At 48.5% G+C, this 18498-nt stretch overlaps 1 protein-coding gene across 6 annotated transcripts in view; it reads left to right on the plus strand.

Annotated features, from left to right (window-relative positions):
- The window catches only part of GSE1 (Gse1 coiled-coil protein), a 273191-nt gene that overhangs the window by 154208 nt on the left and 100485 nt on the right, over positions 1-18498 (plus strand). The window contains exon 1 of one of the 6 annotated variants that reach the window (XM_058155625.1): positions 6289-6942. The exons of the other annotated variants lie outside the window; for them this stretch is intronic. Within the exon in view, the coding sequence (XP_058011608.1) occupies positions 6906-6942 (37 nt within the window). The 5' untranslated portion in view covers positions 6289-6905. Of the gene's footprint in view, positions 1-6288; positions 6943-18498 lie in introns of those variants that run through there. 6 annotated transcript variants of the gene reach the window in all.

Here is an 18498-nt window from a genome sequence, read left to right on the forward strand (position 1 = left end):
TGTCTCCCCTTGAGCTTGACGTAATTAAAACGCAGAAGAAGGCGCCAGCCTAAATTGGCAGAGCGCCCCTCCCTCTGTTCCTGTTCAGCGATTGGCCTATAATTGCGGGTTTATTGGCTGTACAGCTATTGTGTAATGACATGTTTGCAAATTAATTTTTATGGCTCATGCCATTAGCATATACGGTAGAGGAGGGGTTCGTATTAATTACTGCCGTTGTTCGGGTAATCCTGCCGAATTAAAAACGTATAAAAGGATGACACTTGAAGGCACTATGGGTTCGGGAAGGTGGGTGGGCAGCCCTGGCGCCTGATTGGCATTGGTTGCTGGAGGAAATGCTTCGGAGGAGGCTGCTGGTGAAGGAAGTTGGGTGGGTGGATGAAGCGGTGATATCGGGGAAAGCAACATTTGGCTTGTGTTCCTGGTGACTGAGATCATCTCGAGGAAACCAGGCTCCGGATTGGGTAAAATTCCGGTGAATTTCCCTCCAGGAGGAAGGAGCCGTGCCCTGTCAGCACCCAACGAAAACTTTTCAACCACAATCCTAAACTGTGGTTTATTGCACAAACCACCATTGGCCTGGCTGGAGCAATTTGCTAACTTGCAGGCAGAGAAGCCACATTGTGGCTTAGCGTAGCGATTAAACCCAGCCGGGAAGTTAGATGTTTGTCTGGAGTGACTCAGCTGCTTAGCACTTCACATTGGCTGAGTTTACACCCAGGTTCAGTAAGCAGGGGGAAGGGGAGTGGGTTTTTCTCTTGGCCTTCGGTGGGCATCTTTGGTGAATCTAGCCAATTGTGGCTTATTCAGCAAGTTAAGGGCCAAACATAGATTCGTGCATTGTTTAGACACTGGGTGTCTTCAGCCTCAGAAAGACCTTTCGCCTGTCTGTTCCTCATCCTAAAACCTTCACATTTTAGACACACACTGCCCAGTTGTATGGGGTACTCATGAGCACATGGATTTCCAGAATCTTGGTTTATTTCAGAATCAGATCTCAGGTCTGGCATGGAGCAAAAAGCCTGCAAAGATTCCCATCAAAGGGCGGGCGTGTCTCTATGGCTGTGCTGAAACGCCAGAATCTCTGGGATGGAAATGGGGCACATTAAGGATCGTATGTGCTTTTGCTCAGCGTGATCTTACGGATTCTCTGACACCCAAAGGGCATCTGGCAAGTTCTTCTGAGCCCAACGGGGATCCGTTGTGGAGCCACAGCTTGGAAGGTTGTGTGGGACATCAGGGTGCTGCTCCCCGTAAAACTCTTCGTGAGTTCTAGTTAAAGAATTGATGTGTTCACTACCATATTTCTTTAAGGTAGACTCCCTTGTGCCCAACAGAACTTTTCCTTGGTGTTTTTCTTGCATCCGTATATTAAAGCAGGGGTCCCCAACCCCGGGGGCTGCGGCCCACAACCAGATCTTGAGCTGTTCAGAACTGGGCCAGGGAAGTGGCAGGTGAGTGCACGCACACGAGTGCCCAGCTCCACTTGTGCAAGCAGTGTATGCCCACAACTCACCTGGACCCATCCCCTTTTCCTCCCCCCCAACCCCCGGCTGCTCCAGACTCCAAGCCAGAAAGTTTGGGGAACTCTGTATTAAAGGATTCCGATTGTTTAACTTTAATCTCATCCAAAAACACTTGCCTTGCTCAACCCTGTTTCATTTCCAAGACAGGCCAAATTCAGCTAGATCAGTGGTGCCACCTGACAGGGCAAAACAAAACTCGCACTTTTGGAAACTCCTTCAGATTTGTTTTTCTTTACTGCCAAGGGCACGATCCTTACGCACCTCTGCACGAGAAAAAACCTCCTTCCTTGATATCAATTTTTTAAAGCTTTTTTTTTAATAGACAAACATACATTTAAAACATCAGCAATTCCTTCCGTGTGACGTCTCGGTGTTTTCTTCCTGGCTCCATCATTTTGTTGTTTCTTCTTTCTTCATTTCAATTTAAACTATTACCATTTTTCCACAAATGCATTATTATCATTTTCTTACATAACTATCCATTGCTTATCTGTACCTTTCTTCTAACCAATGGTAAAATTTATCCCATATCTTAAAATATTCTGAATCCTCTCTTTCTTTGATCATCAAAGTTAATCTGTTCATTTCTGCACAAATCTAAAAATTTTCTAATAATTTCTCCTTCCAGGGGTATTTTCTCTGCTTTCCAATTTTGCCACAAAAACAATTCTTGCTGCTGTAATTACCCATATAATCAAATAAATTTATCAAACATCAAATACTGAGGCAAAATACTCAGCGTGTCTCTTTGAACTCTGGGCATTCCTCACATTGGCTTGGAAGTGGAAGTCGCTGCACTTATGGCTTGATGGTCAACCTTCTGCAAAAGTGGAAGTTCTCACGCTGAAGTTTAGAGGGGATGCCAAGGAACTCACAAGTAACAGAGACCCAACGTAGTTTCTCAGTTTGTCTGATTTGGTGGTCCTTAAGTCTTTTGGATTTTGACTTCACCAAGTCCTCTTCCCTCCTATTCAGTCTGTCGCTTCTGGGCGTGCTTAGAGGGTCTTAACTCCTGAGGTCTTTCCAATTTCCTTTTGCTCCTGAGAGCTGTAAAACTTTTGGCAGGCTTCCGCACCAGCTCAGAATCTGCAAACCCGGCTTAGTAGAGTCACAATCAGACAAGAGAGGTCTTCTTCCTAAACAGCATAACTTTTTCCCCTCCAAATTCTCAAATATTTTTTTTTTGATTACAAAAAAAAAAAAAGTTTCCTCTTTCTTTCTTTTTCTGGCTTTCTTTGGATTGAAAATGCTTCTGCTCCCAGGAGTGGAGACTCATCCGACCTTTGGGAAGGGGGATTCCGTGAAGTCGCTGCTTGCTTCTTCCCATTTCAGAGGCTCCACTGAACGTGGGAGTTGGGGTGTGTGGCCCCCCTGGAGAGGTGACCCTTCCCTTGGTGGCCTTCACTGAAGCTTCCGTGGCGCTCACCCTCCTGTCTTCTTGAAGCTTTTCGGAAGGGCTGTCATTATCAGCACAGGATGTGGCTTTTCTATGCAAGGCAGAGATACCGCTCCCCCCACTTCTTGAACTCAGGGCTTAAGAGGTGAGAGGTTTGTCACCAAAGGAAACGGGGTGCCTTCCGTCCCCAGAGCAAGCAAGCGTGCATTGTAACCCGCAATCCTTGCATCTTTTCATGTTGGCAGCTGAAGACTTTATATATGTAGGTCTTTGGTTATTCGGGTTTTCTCCCGCGTAAAATTGGAAGTGTCTTGGCGACGTTTCGACGAAGTCTCATTCGTCATCTTCAGGTTTCAGCTTCGTGCTTCTGGGAGCAAATTGCTCCCAGAAGCAGAAGCTGAAGCCTGAAGATGACGAATGAGACTTTGTCGAAACGTCGCCAAGACACTTCCAATTTTACGTGGGAGAAAACCCGAATAACCAAAGCCCTACATAGAAACACCCGCAAAAACCTCAGAAAACAAATATATATATATATATATATATAGGTCTTTGGTTATTCGGGTTTTTATATATATATATACACACACACACATACACACACACATACATACATACATACATACATACATACATACATACATACATACTTTTAAAAACGTTCTGGTCATCTGCTCCAGAATGTGTTCTTACCCAGTTCTGTATTTTTATTTTTATTTTTCAAATTGGGAGATTTGCTGATTCAATGAGCCAGCCCTGGATGCCAAATGCATTTTTAATGCATTGCATCGCAGCAGGTTGGGTACTTTGGGGGGGGGGGAAATCTCTCCGTTTTCCATTTCATCTGCTTTGCCTTGAGGTTCAAGGATACCCCGCTATCTTTACCCCCCCCCCCACAGGCCCCCGCCAGCCTGATCCAAGAGGCTTTAAATGCTAGAGGTTCTTGTTTTGCAAAAAAAGAAGCTTTGGGAAGGGAGCAGAGTTATCTGTGGCATCAGAGATCTGGGTGAGGTTTTGCAAATCTTCCCTGCCATGTTTTGTGTTGGATGGGCTTGTCTTGATGGCCTTCGAGAACCCTGGGGGCTTCCAGTGACTCTGCTTAAAACCTTTGGTAAATGATTCCTCTTGGGCAATGGGACAAAATCATTGGGTAGGTAGAGGGAGAGAAAAGAGAGAGAGATTCAGGCTGTATCAAGGAATAAAATCTGCCTTTAGCTCTTTGCTTGGCCTGCAAGACTGAAATTGTCTGATCTCTGAAGAGCAGACGTTTCCAAGAATTGCTTGGAGTCTCAAATGTATGTATGTATTAGATTTTTATCATGCTTTTATTACTTTGGAAGTAACTTAAGGCAGCGAATGGTCATACTACTCCCTCCTCCTCCTCTTGTTCCCCACAGTAACAACCCTGGTAGGTAGGCCAAAGTCACCCAGCCGGCTTTCATGCCTCAGGCAGGACTAGAACTCACAGCCTCCTGGTTTCTAGGCCAGCACCTTAACCTCTACCTCAAATAAATGAAGTTTTGCCCAGGCTGCTAGTAGCTGAGACTGGCTGGCTGCTTTTGGGGTGACTAAATCAACAAGCAGTCCAGCGAGAGAGGGAGGGAAGGAAGGGGCTTTGCTCTGGAAAAAGAGAGGTTCCCTCTTCCTTTAACCAAGGAGACCCAGCAACAATTCTGGCATTTGTGCTTATTTAGGGCACACCGGGAGAAAGGGGGACATTTATTTGTATTAGTGCATTTTTTTCCTGGATGGATGGAAAGCAGAGCCTTCTTGTAGGAGAGGGTAGAGGAGGGGACCCTGGTGGAGGGCTGGGAAGAAGGCAGAGGGCAGGAGGAGAACTTTGCCTATTTATTTATTTGCACTTCCAGAGAGCCCCCCCCTCCTTCTCCTGCCCTGAAAGACCAGAAGTGGGTGAGAAAAAACAACAACACAAAACCAACCCTCAGCCTGAGCCATCTGTTTGTCAATCCTCCAGGCTGCCTCTTCCCCCCAGCCCTGTTTCCACCCCTCCCCTTTTTTCCTCTTTCCAAGTGGCATTTTTAAAATTCCTCCTTCCTCCCCTCCCCACCCCATCACTTTGCGCCCCCCCCTCCCCGCTCTTCTCCTCCCTTGGCGTGAAAACCCAGAAGGAGGCGAAGGCGAAAAGCCAGCCAGGCTGAGCCGCCCCGGCGTAAAAGCGCAGGACGGGGACGGTGGTGGCGGCGGCGGTTCGTCTTAGCCGGAGCAGATGCTGGATGCTTCCCCGGCTCGGCTCTTTCATTAGCAGAGACAAATTTGCTGTCAGTTCGCCAGATTTCCAATTTACCGATAATGATTCTTGCATGAAAATTGATCGGGGTGGGTGGAGGGGTGGGAGGCTCCGCCGCTGCTGCCGCCACCACCGCTCGCCTTCTTTTCTCTGCGCGGCTCTTCCTGCCCGTTGCCTTTCGGAGGGGCTGGAGGGGCAGCCTTCCTCCTGCCTGCCTGCCTGGCTGGCTCTTCCCTCCTCTTCATCCTCCTCTTTTCCACTCTTTCCTCCTTCTCCTCTCTTCCTCCTCCTCTTCCTTTTCTTCCTCTTCTTCCCCTCCTCCTTCCTCCTCTTTTCCTCTTCCTCCTCCTCTTTTCCTCTTCCTTCCTCCTCCTTTTCTTCCTCCTCCTCCTCCTCCTCCTTCCTCCTCTTTTCCTCTTCCTTCCTCCTCCTTTTCTTCCTCTTCCTCCTCCTCCTCCTCCCCTCTCCTCTCCCCCCCCCCAAGTTGCTGGTGGGACGGAGGCAGCGCCGAGACCATCTAACCCCCCCCACCACCACCATCGAGGTAGACCCTGGCAGGCTCTGCCAGCTGCGCTCTGGGGCCACCTGCGCTCCTTTCCCTTGCCCTTTGGGGGCGGCTCAACTTAGCACCTGGCCGTCCCCGGCAAGAGCCTCGGGGGAAGGGCCGGTAAGGGAAGAGAGAGACCCTTCGGCGTTGCCGCGCATCCTTTCCACACCGCTTCCCACCTCCGACGCCCGCCCTCTGCCGCCGCCCCCACCCCTCCTCCCTTTTGTAAACCAGTCGCTAAGGAGGACACTAAAACAAAGCCCTACTAGACAACCGCGGCGCGCAACTCCACTTTGCTGGCTTCCTCGCCTTCCCTTCTGGCAACGACCCCCCTCCCTCCCTCCCCCTCCTCTTTTCTCGCTCTCCTTTTGAATGCAGACCCCTTGACTCCCCCCACCCACCCACCCCTTTACCCTTGACTCCCAAGGAGGCGCTGAATGGAGGAAGGGGCTCGCTAAACATGACGAGGGGGCCCCCCCTCCGATCTTCTTCCCGTCCACTTCGCTGGTTTATTTGATCTTATTTTGCTTTTTGCTTTTTTTTCCTCTTCGGGCGCTCGCTCTCCAAATGAGTAATCCCTAAAGGGAGATTCTCGGGGATAATTTATATATTGTTTTTTTTTTTAATTGTTTTGTTTTAAAAGAAAGCCGAGAAAAAGGAAAAGGAGAGAGAGAGAGAGAGAAAAAAACAACCCCACGATCTGCCCCCTCCTTCCTCTGCTTTCTCTGCCTCGTTCTTTAGTTTCTCTTTTCTCTGTCTTTGGGGTGTGTGTGTGTGTGTTTGTGTATCCGTGCACGCGCGCGCGTGCATATTTCTCTATTTGCAACTCACCGGACTCCAAAAAGGCGACCAGAAAGGTGGAAGAAGCAAAGGAGGAGAAAAAGCGGGGGGGGGGGGAAGACTGGAAGACAAGCTGTGCCCGACTGGAGCTGTTGGTAGAAGTGAGGTTGAGTGTTGCGCTAACACAAAATTGTCCGAAGACTCTTTTTTTTTTATCTGCTCCCCCCCCCATTAGTCCAGGTGCAGCTTTTTTTTAAATGTTTTTTTTCAACTGACTTCTCCAAGTTATTTATCATTATTTCTTATTCTCCAGCCTCTTCCCCTTCCCCCCTTTTTTAAAAAAATCGTTGCATTTGGGGTTTTTGGTTTATTTTTCCTTCTGGATGCCTTGGATCAGTGATCTAAACCATGTTTGGACTGAAACCACCGCTCTATTACTTACCAGGTAAGCCGGCTCTTGATGTGTTCTTCCTTCCTTCCTTCCTTCCTTCCTTCCTTCCTTCCTTCCTTCCTTCCTTCCTTCCTTCCTTCCTTCCTTCCTTCCTATTTTCCTTTTTGAGTTTTATGGCGGTTGGGTCTTTATGGCAGTTGGGTCTTCTGGAGGCTCAGTTAGTCACCCCAAAGAAAGTTTTCTTGAATGGGCTGCTTTGATGCTCTCGTCTGACCTGGTTTTGATCCGGGGCAGCATAGGGCAGGCACCCTGGGTGGAAAGGTCAGGCTTAGAGTTGTTGGCAAATTGGCAGAGGGCTAGAGCTCAGCAGCTCGACCCCGGTTGCCTGCTGTTCTGGGTTTATTTAGCTCAGGGCAGTTTGGGGGGAAAGGACAGAGGGTCTGCCAGTCGCTGGGCAGGAAGAAAGACCTGGCGGATATTCTGTGTCTGTGCAAGAGTAGGGAATCAATTGGAGCAGGTGTAGTAGGGTCATCAACTCTGAAGATGATGGGCTGAGGTCTGTAGGTCCACCTCAGAATGATCTCAGGTCCATAGCACTGACAGATCTACAATGTCAATGGATCAACAGTGTTGATGAGTCTACAGTGTTGATGGGTCTACAGAGTTGACGAGTCTACAGGGTTGGCAAGTTGATGGGTTTACGGCATCGATGCCTCTACGGTGTTGGTGGGTCTAGGTAGTTGATGAGCCTAGGGCATTGATGGGTCTACGGCACTGGTAAACCTTTACTTTAGTCGTAAAAGTAAATTCCGGCAGAAGCCAAAAGACCCTCAGCCCCAGCCCCTCCCCCTCCCCTTGCAAACGGCAGTGCAATTAGCAGCGTTTGTGGGGTCCTGATAGCCCTTGGGGGGTGCATCCCACCCCCCTGCTCCCTTTGTTCCGCCAATCTTTGGCTTCCTAAGTGGTGCCTCTTGTTTTATTCAGGAGCCTGAGGAGCAGAAGCACTTTAAGTAATCTAAGGTGAATTAAGAAGCGTGGTGTGAAGTTACTTTCCAGTTGGTGCCTAATATTGTTTCACGGATGAGTAAGCTCTGATCACGAAGCAGGAAGAGCCAAAGTGGTCTGGAGGGCGGAGGGTGGTTGTCCCCACTTCCCCCCTGCCCACCCACCCCTTTTCCTTGTTTGCTTGCATCTCTTCCTTTCCATCCTCTTAATCCCCCGGGGTGGGGAGGGCAGGCCTCTCACCGTTGAACCCGTTGTTCTTTTGAGTTGGGTCAGGAAAGGTGGGTGCAAATACCTACTCAACAGAGACCTTGCCTTTCCTCATCCAGGGGGAGCTCTCCCCCCTTCCCCGCAGTTTGGGCCTCCATCACTCTTGCAGATTAGAGGGTCTTTGGAAAAGCAGGTGCTTTGGGGGATGGGGGCAAAACAGTGGCTGGAGGAAATTGGAGAGTGTTCTGACCTCTCCTTGCTTGAGTTGGCTACACCGTGGATTGACTCCACTCGGGTGCAGCAGAAGCGCCTTGGAGACTGTCTGCCGAGTGGCTCTTCCCATGGCTTTGCAGGGGGAAGCGAAGGAGGCCTCCCCCCCCCTTTCCTTGGCCACCCCTATCATCTCACACCAGCTGTGGTTTTCTCAGCCCCACCACCGATTGTGCAGCCTCGCTATCAGGAAGTGTCTTCTCTGCGTGGCAGTTGGTTCCAAGAATTTAACTTTTTCTTCCCTCTCTCTCTCTCTCTCTCTCTCTCTGTCTTTCTCTCCTCTGATGAAGCACATTGTGTGCCTGGGGAAGAGGTCATGACAAATGTGCAGAGTAGCCACAAGAGACTGGAAATGTGTGAAGGGTTTGTGGGGTTCACCATATGATCCCTGTTTTCGGGTGTCTGTTTTGGCTTCTTCGCTTCCCTCGTACTTCCGATTAAAACAGGGATGAGCAAAACTATGCCCCTTCTAAGACTTATGTACTTCAGCTCCCAGAACTCCTGTCACGGTGCCAACCTTGGCTCAGGAATTCTGGGAGTTGAAGTCACCCACGTCGTAAAAGGGCCATAGTTGCCGACTCCTGGACTAAAGTCTTGTAAGCTAAGGTGTTTAGCAAAGGGAGCCCTGCGACAGAGTTGGAGGTGAACAAATCTAGGTCAGTTTCTATATTGACTTCACTTCCCTGCAAGCCGATAAGCTATCAGTGGCTTTGATGGAGTAGGCCGTAACTCTTCCCACCCACCGATGTACTTGATAGATACCATGGCCTTTGTTTGTCCTGCAACATCGGCGTATGACGAAACCTGTGGTAGGAAGCCAACTTTAAGGGCTTTTCAGTCGCTAGACTGCAAGTGACGTGTGGTGCGCTACCTTTCAATGGCTGATATCAATAGAAAATTTTGTATTTATAGCTCGGGGTTGAACTGTGGGTCCTTGGTGGTCTCTGAGCTTGGTGGTTTTCTTGCAGATTTTTCATGACCCAACTAGGTAACACCATCAGTGCTAGAAGAGAGAGGGGTTTGTGGAATGGAGGAGGAGGAGAAAGGGGGGAAGAGGAAGAGGACTGTGGGGTCCTTGCTATTTTCTGAACTTGGGGTTTTTCGTTTCATTACCCAATTAGGGAATATCCGTCATCAGTGCTAGAAGAGAGTGGGCTTTCTTTACTGCCTGTTTATGTACAAGTGGCTGGCCCTGTCAGTTGTGGTGGAGTGGTATTTTCTTGGTGGTTCCTTGTGATTAGGCTGTTGTTTCCTGTTTGATTGTTTGTCTGAGTTGGTAGTTCCTTGATTAGGGCATTGCTTACTGCTTGATCTGGTATTACTCCTGGTGTTAATGTATTCCTGGGGAATTCTGGGAGTTGAAGTCCACAGGTCTTAAAAGTTGCCAAGGCTGAGAAAAACTCAACTAGAGGTGTGTGTGCGTGGAAGGCATGGTTGAATTGCATTGCAGTTGTGTCATAATAATAGGTGGTTGTTCACTTTGGCGACACACTAAATAAAGGGCAGTATATTTTATGATAGTTTATGTTTTATGTTAACATGGATTTCTTGGCCAATGTAAATTTTGACTTTAGTGACAGTTAAACGTAAATGCAGCGGTCTTCGAAGTATGAAACTGTCATGAAACTTCATTTCATAGCACACTTCAGTTGAGGTGGATGTACAGATAGTCCCCGACTTATGGCCGTAATGGGGAGCAGCATTTCCATTGCTAAGGAAAGGGGCAGTTAAGTGAGTTGCACCTAATTTTACAACCTTTTTGCCACGGCTGTTAAGCAAACCATTGCAGTTGTTGAATGAATCTGGCTTCCCCCAATTGACTTTGCTTGTCAGGACCCAGCTGGGAAGGTTGCAAATAGCATATCGAATGATTCAGGGCACTGCGACCGTCATAACTACCTGGTGGTTTCCAAGGGCTCAAATTCTGATCATGTGACCATGGGGATGCTGTGGCAGTCATAAGTGTGAGGACAAGTCATAAGCAACTTTTCGTCACCCCCACTGTAACTTTGAACCGTCTCCAAACAAACAGTTGTGAGTCGAAGTCCTTCCTGAATGTCACCATAAAATTTGATTTTTCCGGTGGAAATACTTTATACCTTCTTTTAATTTTGTCTTATATAACTTGGTGAACTATATGTATATGCAAATAGCTCTGTTTTGCAATTGCAATGTATTTTTCTTTCTCTCTCTCATTGTTTTCCTTTTTTTTCCTTTTTCTTTTTCCAAAGGATACTTAAATAATTTCAAGGGCCGATAGGAAGCAAAAGGGAGTTTTTTCCATGTGTAAAACCTGTGCTGGGACCAACAGTCAGCTGTAATCTGGCTGTACGTGCCGCAGTTGGAAGGACATTGGAGGTTCTTGGCGGGATTAGATTAAAGGCCTCCTTTCCTGATGTTTATTGAGCTATGATGCTGAAAATAATATTACGCTTATTATCTCTGAAGATGCTTCAAACTGGATGGCATTAAAAGAGGGCCCAAGAGATTGGACTTTAGCGTGTCGTCCCCCCCCCCCCCATGCCTTTGGTGGGGATAAAATTCTTGGGCATTTAGAATAGAATAGAATAGAATAGAATAGAATAGAATAGAATTTTTTTATTGGCCAAGTGTGATTGGACACACAAGGAATTTGTCTTGGTGCATTCGCTCTCAGTGTACATAAAATAAAAGATACCTTCATCAAGAATCATAAGGTACAACACTTAGTGATAGTCACAGGGTACAAATAAGCAATCAGGAAACAATGTCAATATACTGTAAATCATAAGGATATAACCAACAAAGATACAGTCATACAGTCATAAGTGGAAGGAGATGGGTGATGGGAACGATGAAAAGATTAATAGTGCAGACTTAATAAATAGTTTGACTATTTTTGGGGTTGAGAAGAAAAATGAGGGTCCTACGATGTGTCATGGCACCAAGACCCTTAAAATGTGACAGCCCCCTGCGCCCCCTGTAAGTGGGATGCCACTTAGAACTTGGAAGATAAGACACAGAATAATATGGTTGGAAGAGACCTTGTGGTCTTCTATTCCAACCCCCTTCCCCATGGCAGGGAGATCCTCTCCCATTCCAGGCTTTCTTTGGGCTTGATAGGATGGATAATCATGATCGTAGCAAGAACAATAGTAGAACGGAATAAGAGAGTTGGAAGGGATCCTGGAGGTCGTCTAGTCTAAACCCACTTACCCAAGCGGAAAACCCTATACCATTTCAGACAAACGGCTTTCCAGTCTTTTTTTTTAAAATGTCCCACAAACCCTGGCCCCTCAGAAGTTGCCCGTTCTCTTTCAAACCCCTGAAAGGACCCGTCCCGTGCGTCTTCTGCTGACCTCTTTGTAGTGGGTGCAAAGCAGGGGTGAAATCCATCAGGTTCTGACAGGTTCTGGAGAACCGGTAGCAGAAATTTTGAGCAGTTTGGAGAACTGGCAAATACCACCTCTGACTGGCCCCAGAGTGGGGTGGGAATGGGGATTTTGCAATCTCCTTCCCACTGGAGTGGGGAGGGAATGGGGATTTTGCAATATTCTTCCCCCAGGAGTGGGGTGGGAATGGGGATTTTGCAGTATCCTTCCCCTGCAGTGTGGTGGGAATGGAGATTTTGCAATATCCTCCCCCCCCCAGATGTGCGGTGGGAATGGGGATTTTGCAGTATCCTTCCCCTGGAGTGTGGTGAGAATGGAGATTTTGCAATATCCTTCCCCCAGAAGTGTGGTGGGAATGGGGATTTTGCAGTATCCTTCCCCTGGAGTGTGGTGGGAATGGAGATTTTGCAATATCCTTCACCCAGAAGTGCGGTGGGAATGGGGATTTTGCAGTATCCTTCCTCCAGGAGTGGGGAGGGAATGGAGATTTTGCAGAATCCTTCCCATGCCATGCCCACCAAGCCACACCACGCCCGCCAAGCCACGCCCAAAGGACCGGTAGTAAAATAAATAAATAATGGATTTCACCACTGGTGCAAAGCCCCCTGTGATTCTTCAGGCACCCCTTCTTGAAAACCAGCCGCGTTGATGGTGGCTGTGTAACTTAATTTACAGCAAGTCCATCCCAAAGCCGGTTTTTCGAAATCTAGGCATCCCATCGTTCTGCCTTTGATGGATGACCCCAACTTCTACCAAGTGACAGGCCCCAAATTTCAGCCCACCTGGGCCCCTGGGATCCGTTCCGGGCTTGATTGATGCTTCTGTTCTCTTTGGTCTCAAGTGACAATCTCTTAACCCTCCCCGTGTTTGAAGCGATAGGAAACAAGCGAGTGGATTTCCTTCCTATGGGGTTTGAGTGCGTTTGGGTTTTGGTTCCCCCCCCCCCAGAAAACTGGGTGTGCCAGGTTTGGAAGCGAGGATGAAGATACCTTTGTCACTTCGGTTGAAGAGAGATTATGTCAGCGATTAGAGAATTATTTTGAAGCGGGCTGCGGAGGAAATCTGATGCTAATATATGCTGTCCCTCTTACAAGTTTTTGTGTTGTAAGGAAAACAAAAAACAAAAAAAACCACGCCAACCCTGGTGTTTGTTATACATGGCGCTCGTTTGCTTCTCTCTCTTGTCTTGACAAACCCTTTCGTCTCTTTGAAGATGACAAAGCCCGATTTGCATCTTTGGGTTCTCTCGGCACCTGAAGCACAGAAATCAGAAAAGCTGTCCCTGGTTTTGTCCTGTAAAAACCAGGTGGTACAGGCCCCGGAGAGTCTTCTGGGCAGATGTGAAGAGAATTGGCTTCCCCCACCCCCCCCACCCCACACCTTTTTCCTTTTTGGCTGCTCTCCCAGCTGCTCCCCATTCCTCTCCCCGTGGGTTTTTGTTCCCCAGAAAACTGGGTGTGCCAGGTTTGGAAGCGAGGATGAAGATACCTTTGTCACTTCGGTTGAAGAGATATTATGTCAGCGATTAGAGAATTATTTTGAAGCGGGCTGCGGAGGAAATCTGATGCTAATATATGCTGTCCCTCTTACAAGTTTTTGTGTTGTAAGGAAAACAAAAAACAAAAAAAACCACGCCAACCCTGGTGTTTGTTATACATGGCGCTCGTTTGCTTCTCTCTCTTGTCTTGACAAACCCTTTCGTCTCTTTGAAGATGACAAAGCCCGATTTGCATCTTTGGGTTCTCTCGGCACCTGAAGCACAGAAATCAGAAAAGCTGTCCCTGGTTTTGTCCTGTAAAAACCAGGTGGTACAGGCCCCGGAGAGTCTTCTGGGCAGATGTGAAGAGAATTGGCTTCCCCCCCCCACCTTTTTCCTTTTTGGCTGCTCTCCCAGCTGCCCCCCATTCCTCTCCCCCCCCCCTGGGTTTTTTTTTTTTTTTTTTACTGACAGACTCCAGTCCAGCAGGATTTGCTCTGTGCAACTTGTGTGTCCTTCTGTAACGGTGGTGGATCGTTGACTTCGGCTTTCCTGTTGGAACCGGCCTGCCTTTGAGCTGGAGAGAGAGGTCAAGCTATGAGCCAGGACAGAGGAAGGACACTGGCAATAAATTTTTCAGAGGCTGCTCTAAAGTAGTCAAACTACTCCTCCCAATTTCGATGTTGTTGTTGTTCCTGCTGCTGCTCTCCTTCTTCTTCTTCTTCTTCTTCTTCTTCTTCTTCTTCTTCTTCTTCTTCTTCTTCTTCTTCTTCTTCTTCTTCTTCTTCTTCTTCTTCTTCTCCTTCTCCTTCTCCTTCTTCTTCTCCTTCCCCTTCTTCTCTTCCTCCTCCTCCTTCTTCCTCCTCCTCTCCTTCTCCTTCTCCTTCTCCTTTCTCCTCCTCCTACTATTCTTCTCCTCCTCCTCCTTCCTCCTCCTCCTCCTCCTCCTCCTCTTCTTCTCCTTCTTTCTCCTCCTCCTCCGTCCTCCTCCTCCTTCTCCTTCCTCCTCCTCTTTTCCTCCTTCTCCTTCTCCTTCTCCTTCTTCTTTTCCTCCTCTCCTTCTCTTTTCCTCATCCTTCCTTTTTTTCCTCCTCCCACCTCCTCTGCCTCCTCCTCTTCCTCTTTTTCTTTCTATCTCTCCTTTGTCTCCTCCTCTTGGCATCCTTCAGGTAGTCTCTTCCATGGAGCACCAGAGGGGAGGCGGGTGGAAGCAGAAGAGAAAGTGTCAGGCGGTGAGATCCAAAGCAATTAAAGAAAATTATGCACCTTTCCAGGCGATCGGAAGATGTGAGAAACGCTAATCACACGAGGAGGGTCATCACAAATAGAAATTTCAACCTTCCCCAGGTTGGCTACAGCAGAGGGAGGGCAGTGAGAGATGCCTCCCCCTCCCTCGAAAGTTCCAACGGGCATTGTAATTTTCTCCACCTTTTCAAAGGTTTCGCTAGCAACGCCAGGCGCGCCAGGCGCGTCTCGCCTCCTCCCTTCCCTTAATTGTGCCCGCAGGTCAAGGGGGTGAGGACTCCTGATCACACTACAAATGGGTGGTGAGACCAGTCAGGGCAGCTCTTTAAATTTTGCCTTCTGGGCAGTTTCTGAACCAAAAAGGAGGCAGAGCTGACACTGGAAATGTTTAGCTGGAGCTCCTTGTTGTTACTACCTGGGCTGAAGGAAGACTCTGGTGCAGGGGTCTCCAACCTTGGCCACTTTAAGACTTGTGGACTTCAACTCCCAGAAATCTGGGAGTTGAAGTCCACAAGTCTTAAAGTGGCCAAGGTTGGAGACCCCTGCTCTGGTGGATCATGGCTGGCATGGACAGGACAGAGAAATGGAGCTCATCCAGAGGATTCCAAGCCCACCATCCAAATTAAAAAGCCCTGCTTGATGACGGATGGATTTCTGCCACTGTAGACAACAGGGCAGCAAGAGAGGACCTCTTATCAGAAATGTAGGTTGTAGGGCTTGGGGAGATCTTTCATTGCCTGAGATCCTGAGGGCCACATTTCCTTGGAATAGGTAGGCTTGGCCAGATCTTCTCTCACAAGCTGAACTCTTTACAGATGTTTGGATCATTTTCAATCAATCTACTCCCAAGAGTGGAAGTCCTGACATCTGGAGGATATCCACATTGGGATGCCTCCTCGTGTTCCTGTAATTAGAACTCGATTCACAGGCAAGGGAAGCCCCCACCACGTCTCCCTTCCTTGACCTCTCTGGTTTGCTCTTAAGACCTTTCCTTAAGGCTGAACTTCCTGGCATTTTGGTTTCGGTTATGAGCCACCAGGGAGGTGTGTTGCCAACAGCTAAAAAAAGAAGAAAAAACTGAAGATAAAAACTATTTGGTGATGGTTCTTCCGCCGTTGGAAAACCGAGAAGGTTTAGGTGGTTGACCTTCTTATATATGGGGAGATCTTCGGTCCTCAGACTTGGTAACTCAAGATTTGACTGAAGCCTCTCAAGAGCAGAGTTGGCTCCGTGGATGTTCTCGTCAGGACTAGCTGTTATACTTCTTGGGGGGAAAAAATCAATCTCTCCTTGAATCAATTATCACTATGGTTTTATCCCACCTTTCTTTGAAACCATATCTAGAGGACCTTGTTGAAGTGAGAAGATACACTGAGTGTTGTGTTCCTTTCCCAGGCTCCCCACTCAGACACTGCTGTCCAAGGTTCTTCGTGTACCTACAACCTGTCGTGGTCCACCTTACCCCATAGCTGATATTTTTTCCCCCTCTGGAAAATAACTGATCAATCTGAAGTCAAGCGCTCGAGCAAGTAGAACCTTGCTTCAGACTAGGTTAATCCTCCATCATCAAACCTGTTTCATGGTCATTTAACTACACTGCCTTGTTTTCCGCCTGGATTGGTTGGGAGGGGACACATTAGAAGCCAGTGCCCCTCTCTGAGCTGCTTCCCTCTCTCTCTGCATGATGGGATGTGGGGGCTTTTGACAGTCGGAAGGGTAGAAGGAAATAAGAGGCGAGAGAGATTTCTCCTTTAACGGTGCCCTTCGTCAGATCAACGATTTCACCAAAGCCCTTGCATCTCTCTCCTTCCCTTTCTCTCCCCCCCACCACCCACCTATTTCTTTTCTCGTAGCCAATTCCCCCCTTCGCAGGAGGAGAAAAGTGACAAGGAAATGCATCTCTTGAGCTGCGGGCAGCCCCCAAACTGTTTCTCCAGCACTGGGGAGGCTGTTCTCAAATTACCTTCCCAACCACTGCAGGTCATTCAACGCAGCCAGTCATTAATAAAAGGAAATTGCAATCAGATTCTATTCCGCGCAAGAGGGGTGAGGAAGGGGACATTAACAACGCCATCAGCAAGCTGACTGGGGCTGCTTTCAAAGAGACCCAAATTTGTTTTAAAGGCTTGAGCGAGAACTGGGGAAGGTGGAAGGGTGGGGGGGAAGAGGACGAGGGGGGAGGAAATCCTTTATCTGGGGAGATCAAAGGCACGGCTTGTGCAGGTTTTCTCTCTGGAGGAAGAATAGAAGGTTGCCAGCAAGCTGGAGAGCGACGATAATTTGATTTGGCAGCAAAGCCGGCGTTTCTGGTCCTCTGGATTTGCTCTGGGTCAGGCTGGGTCGCCAGCCTGTGATCTTGTCTAGGCCACGATCTTTGAACTGTCCACTGTGGTCACCTCTCTTCTCCTTCTCTCCTGTGACCCCCTCCCTGCAGAAGACAGAGTGAGGTTTGGTAGAGAGTAAAATTGGGGGATTTTTTAATTTTCTGCTCGGGTAAGCGTGAGTGATAAGTGCAGGCGTAATGCGTGTGTGGCACACACTAAAGCACCACCTCTGCAACCAAGGCTGTAGGGCAGAGATGCCCCCTGCCCGGTTGGCCAGGGCTAGAAAGGAAGTCCTAAGCTCAAGATGGATTCTCCTTCGGTCCAGAAGTCTACCCATTCTGGTGACCTGGCTCAGCTCATGAATTCCATCTGAAGAGCCTGGCCCAACCTTCTAAGACCTAGAGCGGGTTCTGGAAGGGTCTATTAGATCAGGGGTCTCCAACCTTGGCAACTTGAAGACTTGTGACCTTCAACTTCCAGAATTCCTCAGCCAGCTGGAAGTTGGAGTCCACAAGTCTTCAAGTTGCCAAGGTTAGAGACCCCTGCACTAGATCACAAAATCAGAAATGATCTCCTGATTCCCATCAGGAAGGACCCACCCAATGCTTTTTCTGGGAAATAGAAGCTGGTGAATCTCTGTGGCCCACCTCCCTTGCCAGCGCCATTGATGTCTCCAGAAATGCAGGTGGTTCTTCCTCTTTCCAGGACCCTCCAACCCCCACAAGGAGGACCCCCTCACCCCTTCGTCTTCCTTTGCCCCCATTTAGCTCCCCACCCTCTCTATTTGTTTGCTTGCTGACTTGTTTGTTTTTGCAGGTGTTCTGTGTCTCCCACTTCAGTTCACTCAGGATTAGCTCCATATTAACCCCACACTGAACAGACAGCCTTTCCTTCCCGGCAGGTCCTAAATTCCGTTGGCATGGCAACCGTGTCAACCACTTTTGAGGGTCTCTCTCTCTCTCTTCCCCCCCCTCCCTCTTTTCTTCCCCTGTGATAATTTGACAAGGGGAGGGTGGGAGAGGAAGAAAAGGGAAAAACATAAAAGGAAGATGGGAAAGGAGAGGGGAAGGGAAAAGGCAGTGGACTAATTACCACAAGAGGCAGATGGATGGATGGGGAAGTCAGTCTCCCTCTCCCTCTTCCTCTCCCTCCCTCCCTCCCTCCCTCTCTCTCTCTCTTCCCCACTCCCATTCCTCTGGAGCTGGAAGGGGACAGAAGGACGGCTGTAACCTGCTGGCAATCAGGCAGAAGAAATCAATAGCCTTGCAAAGGGCAGAGAGCCTTTCTTGGCATGTCTTTGCAGAAGAAGAAGGCATGCCAGTCTCCCTAGGCTTCTTGGGCATCTGCCACCGTCCAGGCCTTCTGCATCTCAGAGCAGTTCTACCATCGTCCCTCCTAGATGGGTCAGGGCTGCCCTTCCCAGCATCCCTCATCAGGCGGGGATGGGCCACTTTGGCCAGGAGATTCAGGGGAAGCTGAAGGTGATGCCTCTCCAGGTTTTATATGGACATCTAACAAAGCCAAAGCCAACCTCTACTGTCCAGAGCAGAGCAATTGTGAGCTCCCTGGGCAGCTTGGTTGCTTTGTGGATCAATATGTTTCTATGTGGTGGTTAAAAGTCAAGGGTGACTTGACACATGAAGTCAATGTTTATCACTTGGCAGCCACATAGGTAGTCCTTATACAGGATCTGTCCCCAACTTGGCCTTTC

The sequence above is a fragment of the Ahaetulla prasina genome, chromosome 12, assembly GCF_028640845.1.
Source record: "Ahaetulla prasina isolate Xishuangbanna chromosome 12, ASM2864084v1, whole genome shotgun sequence".
Classification (NCBI taxonomy): Eukaryota; Metazoa; Chordata; class Lepidosauria; order Squamata; family Colubridae; genus Ahaetulla; species Ahaetulla prasina.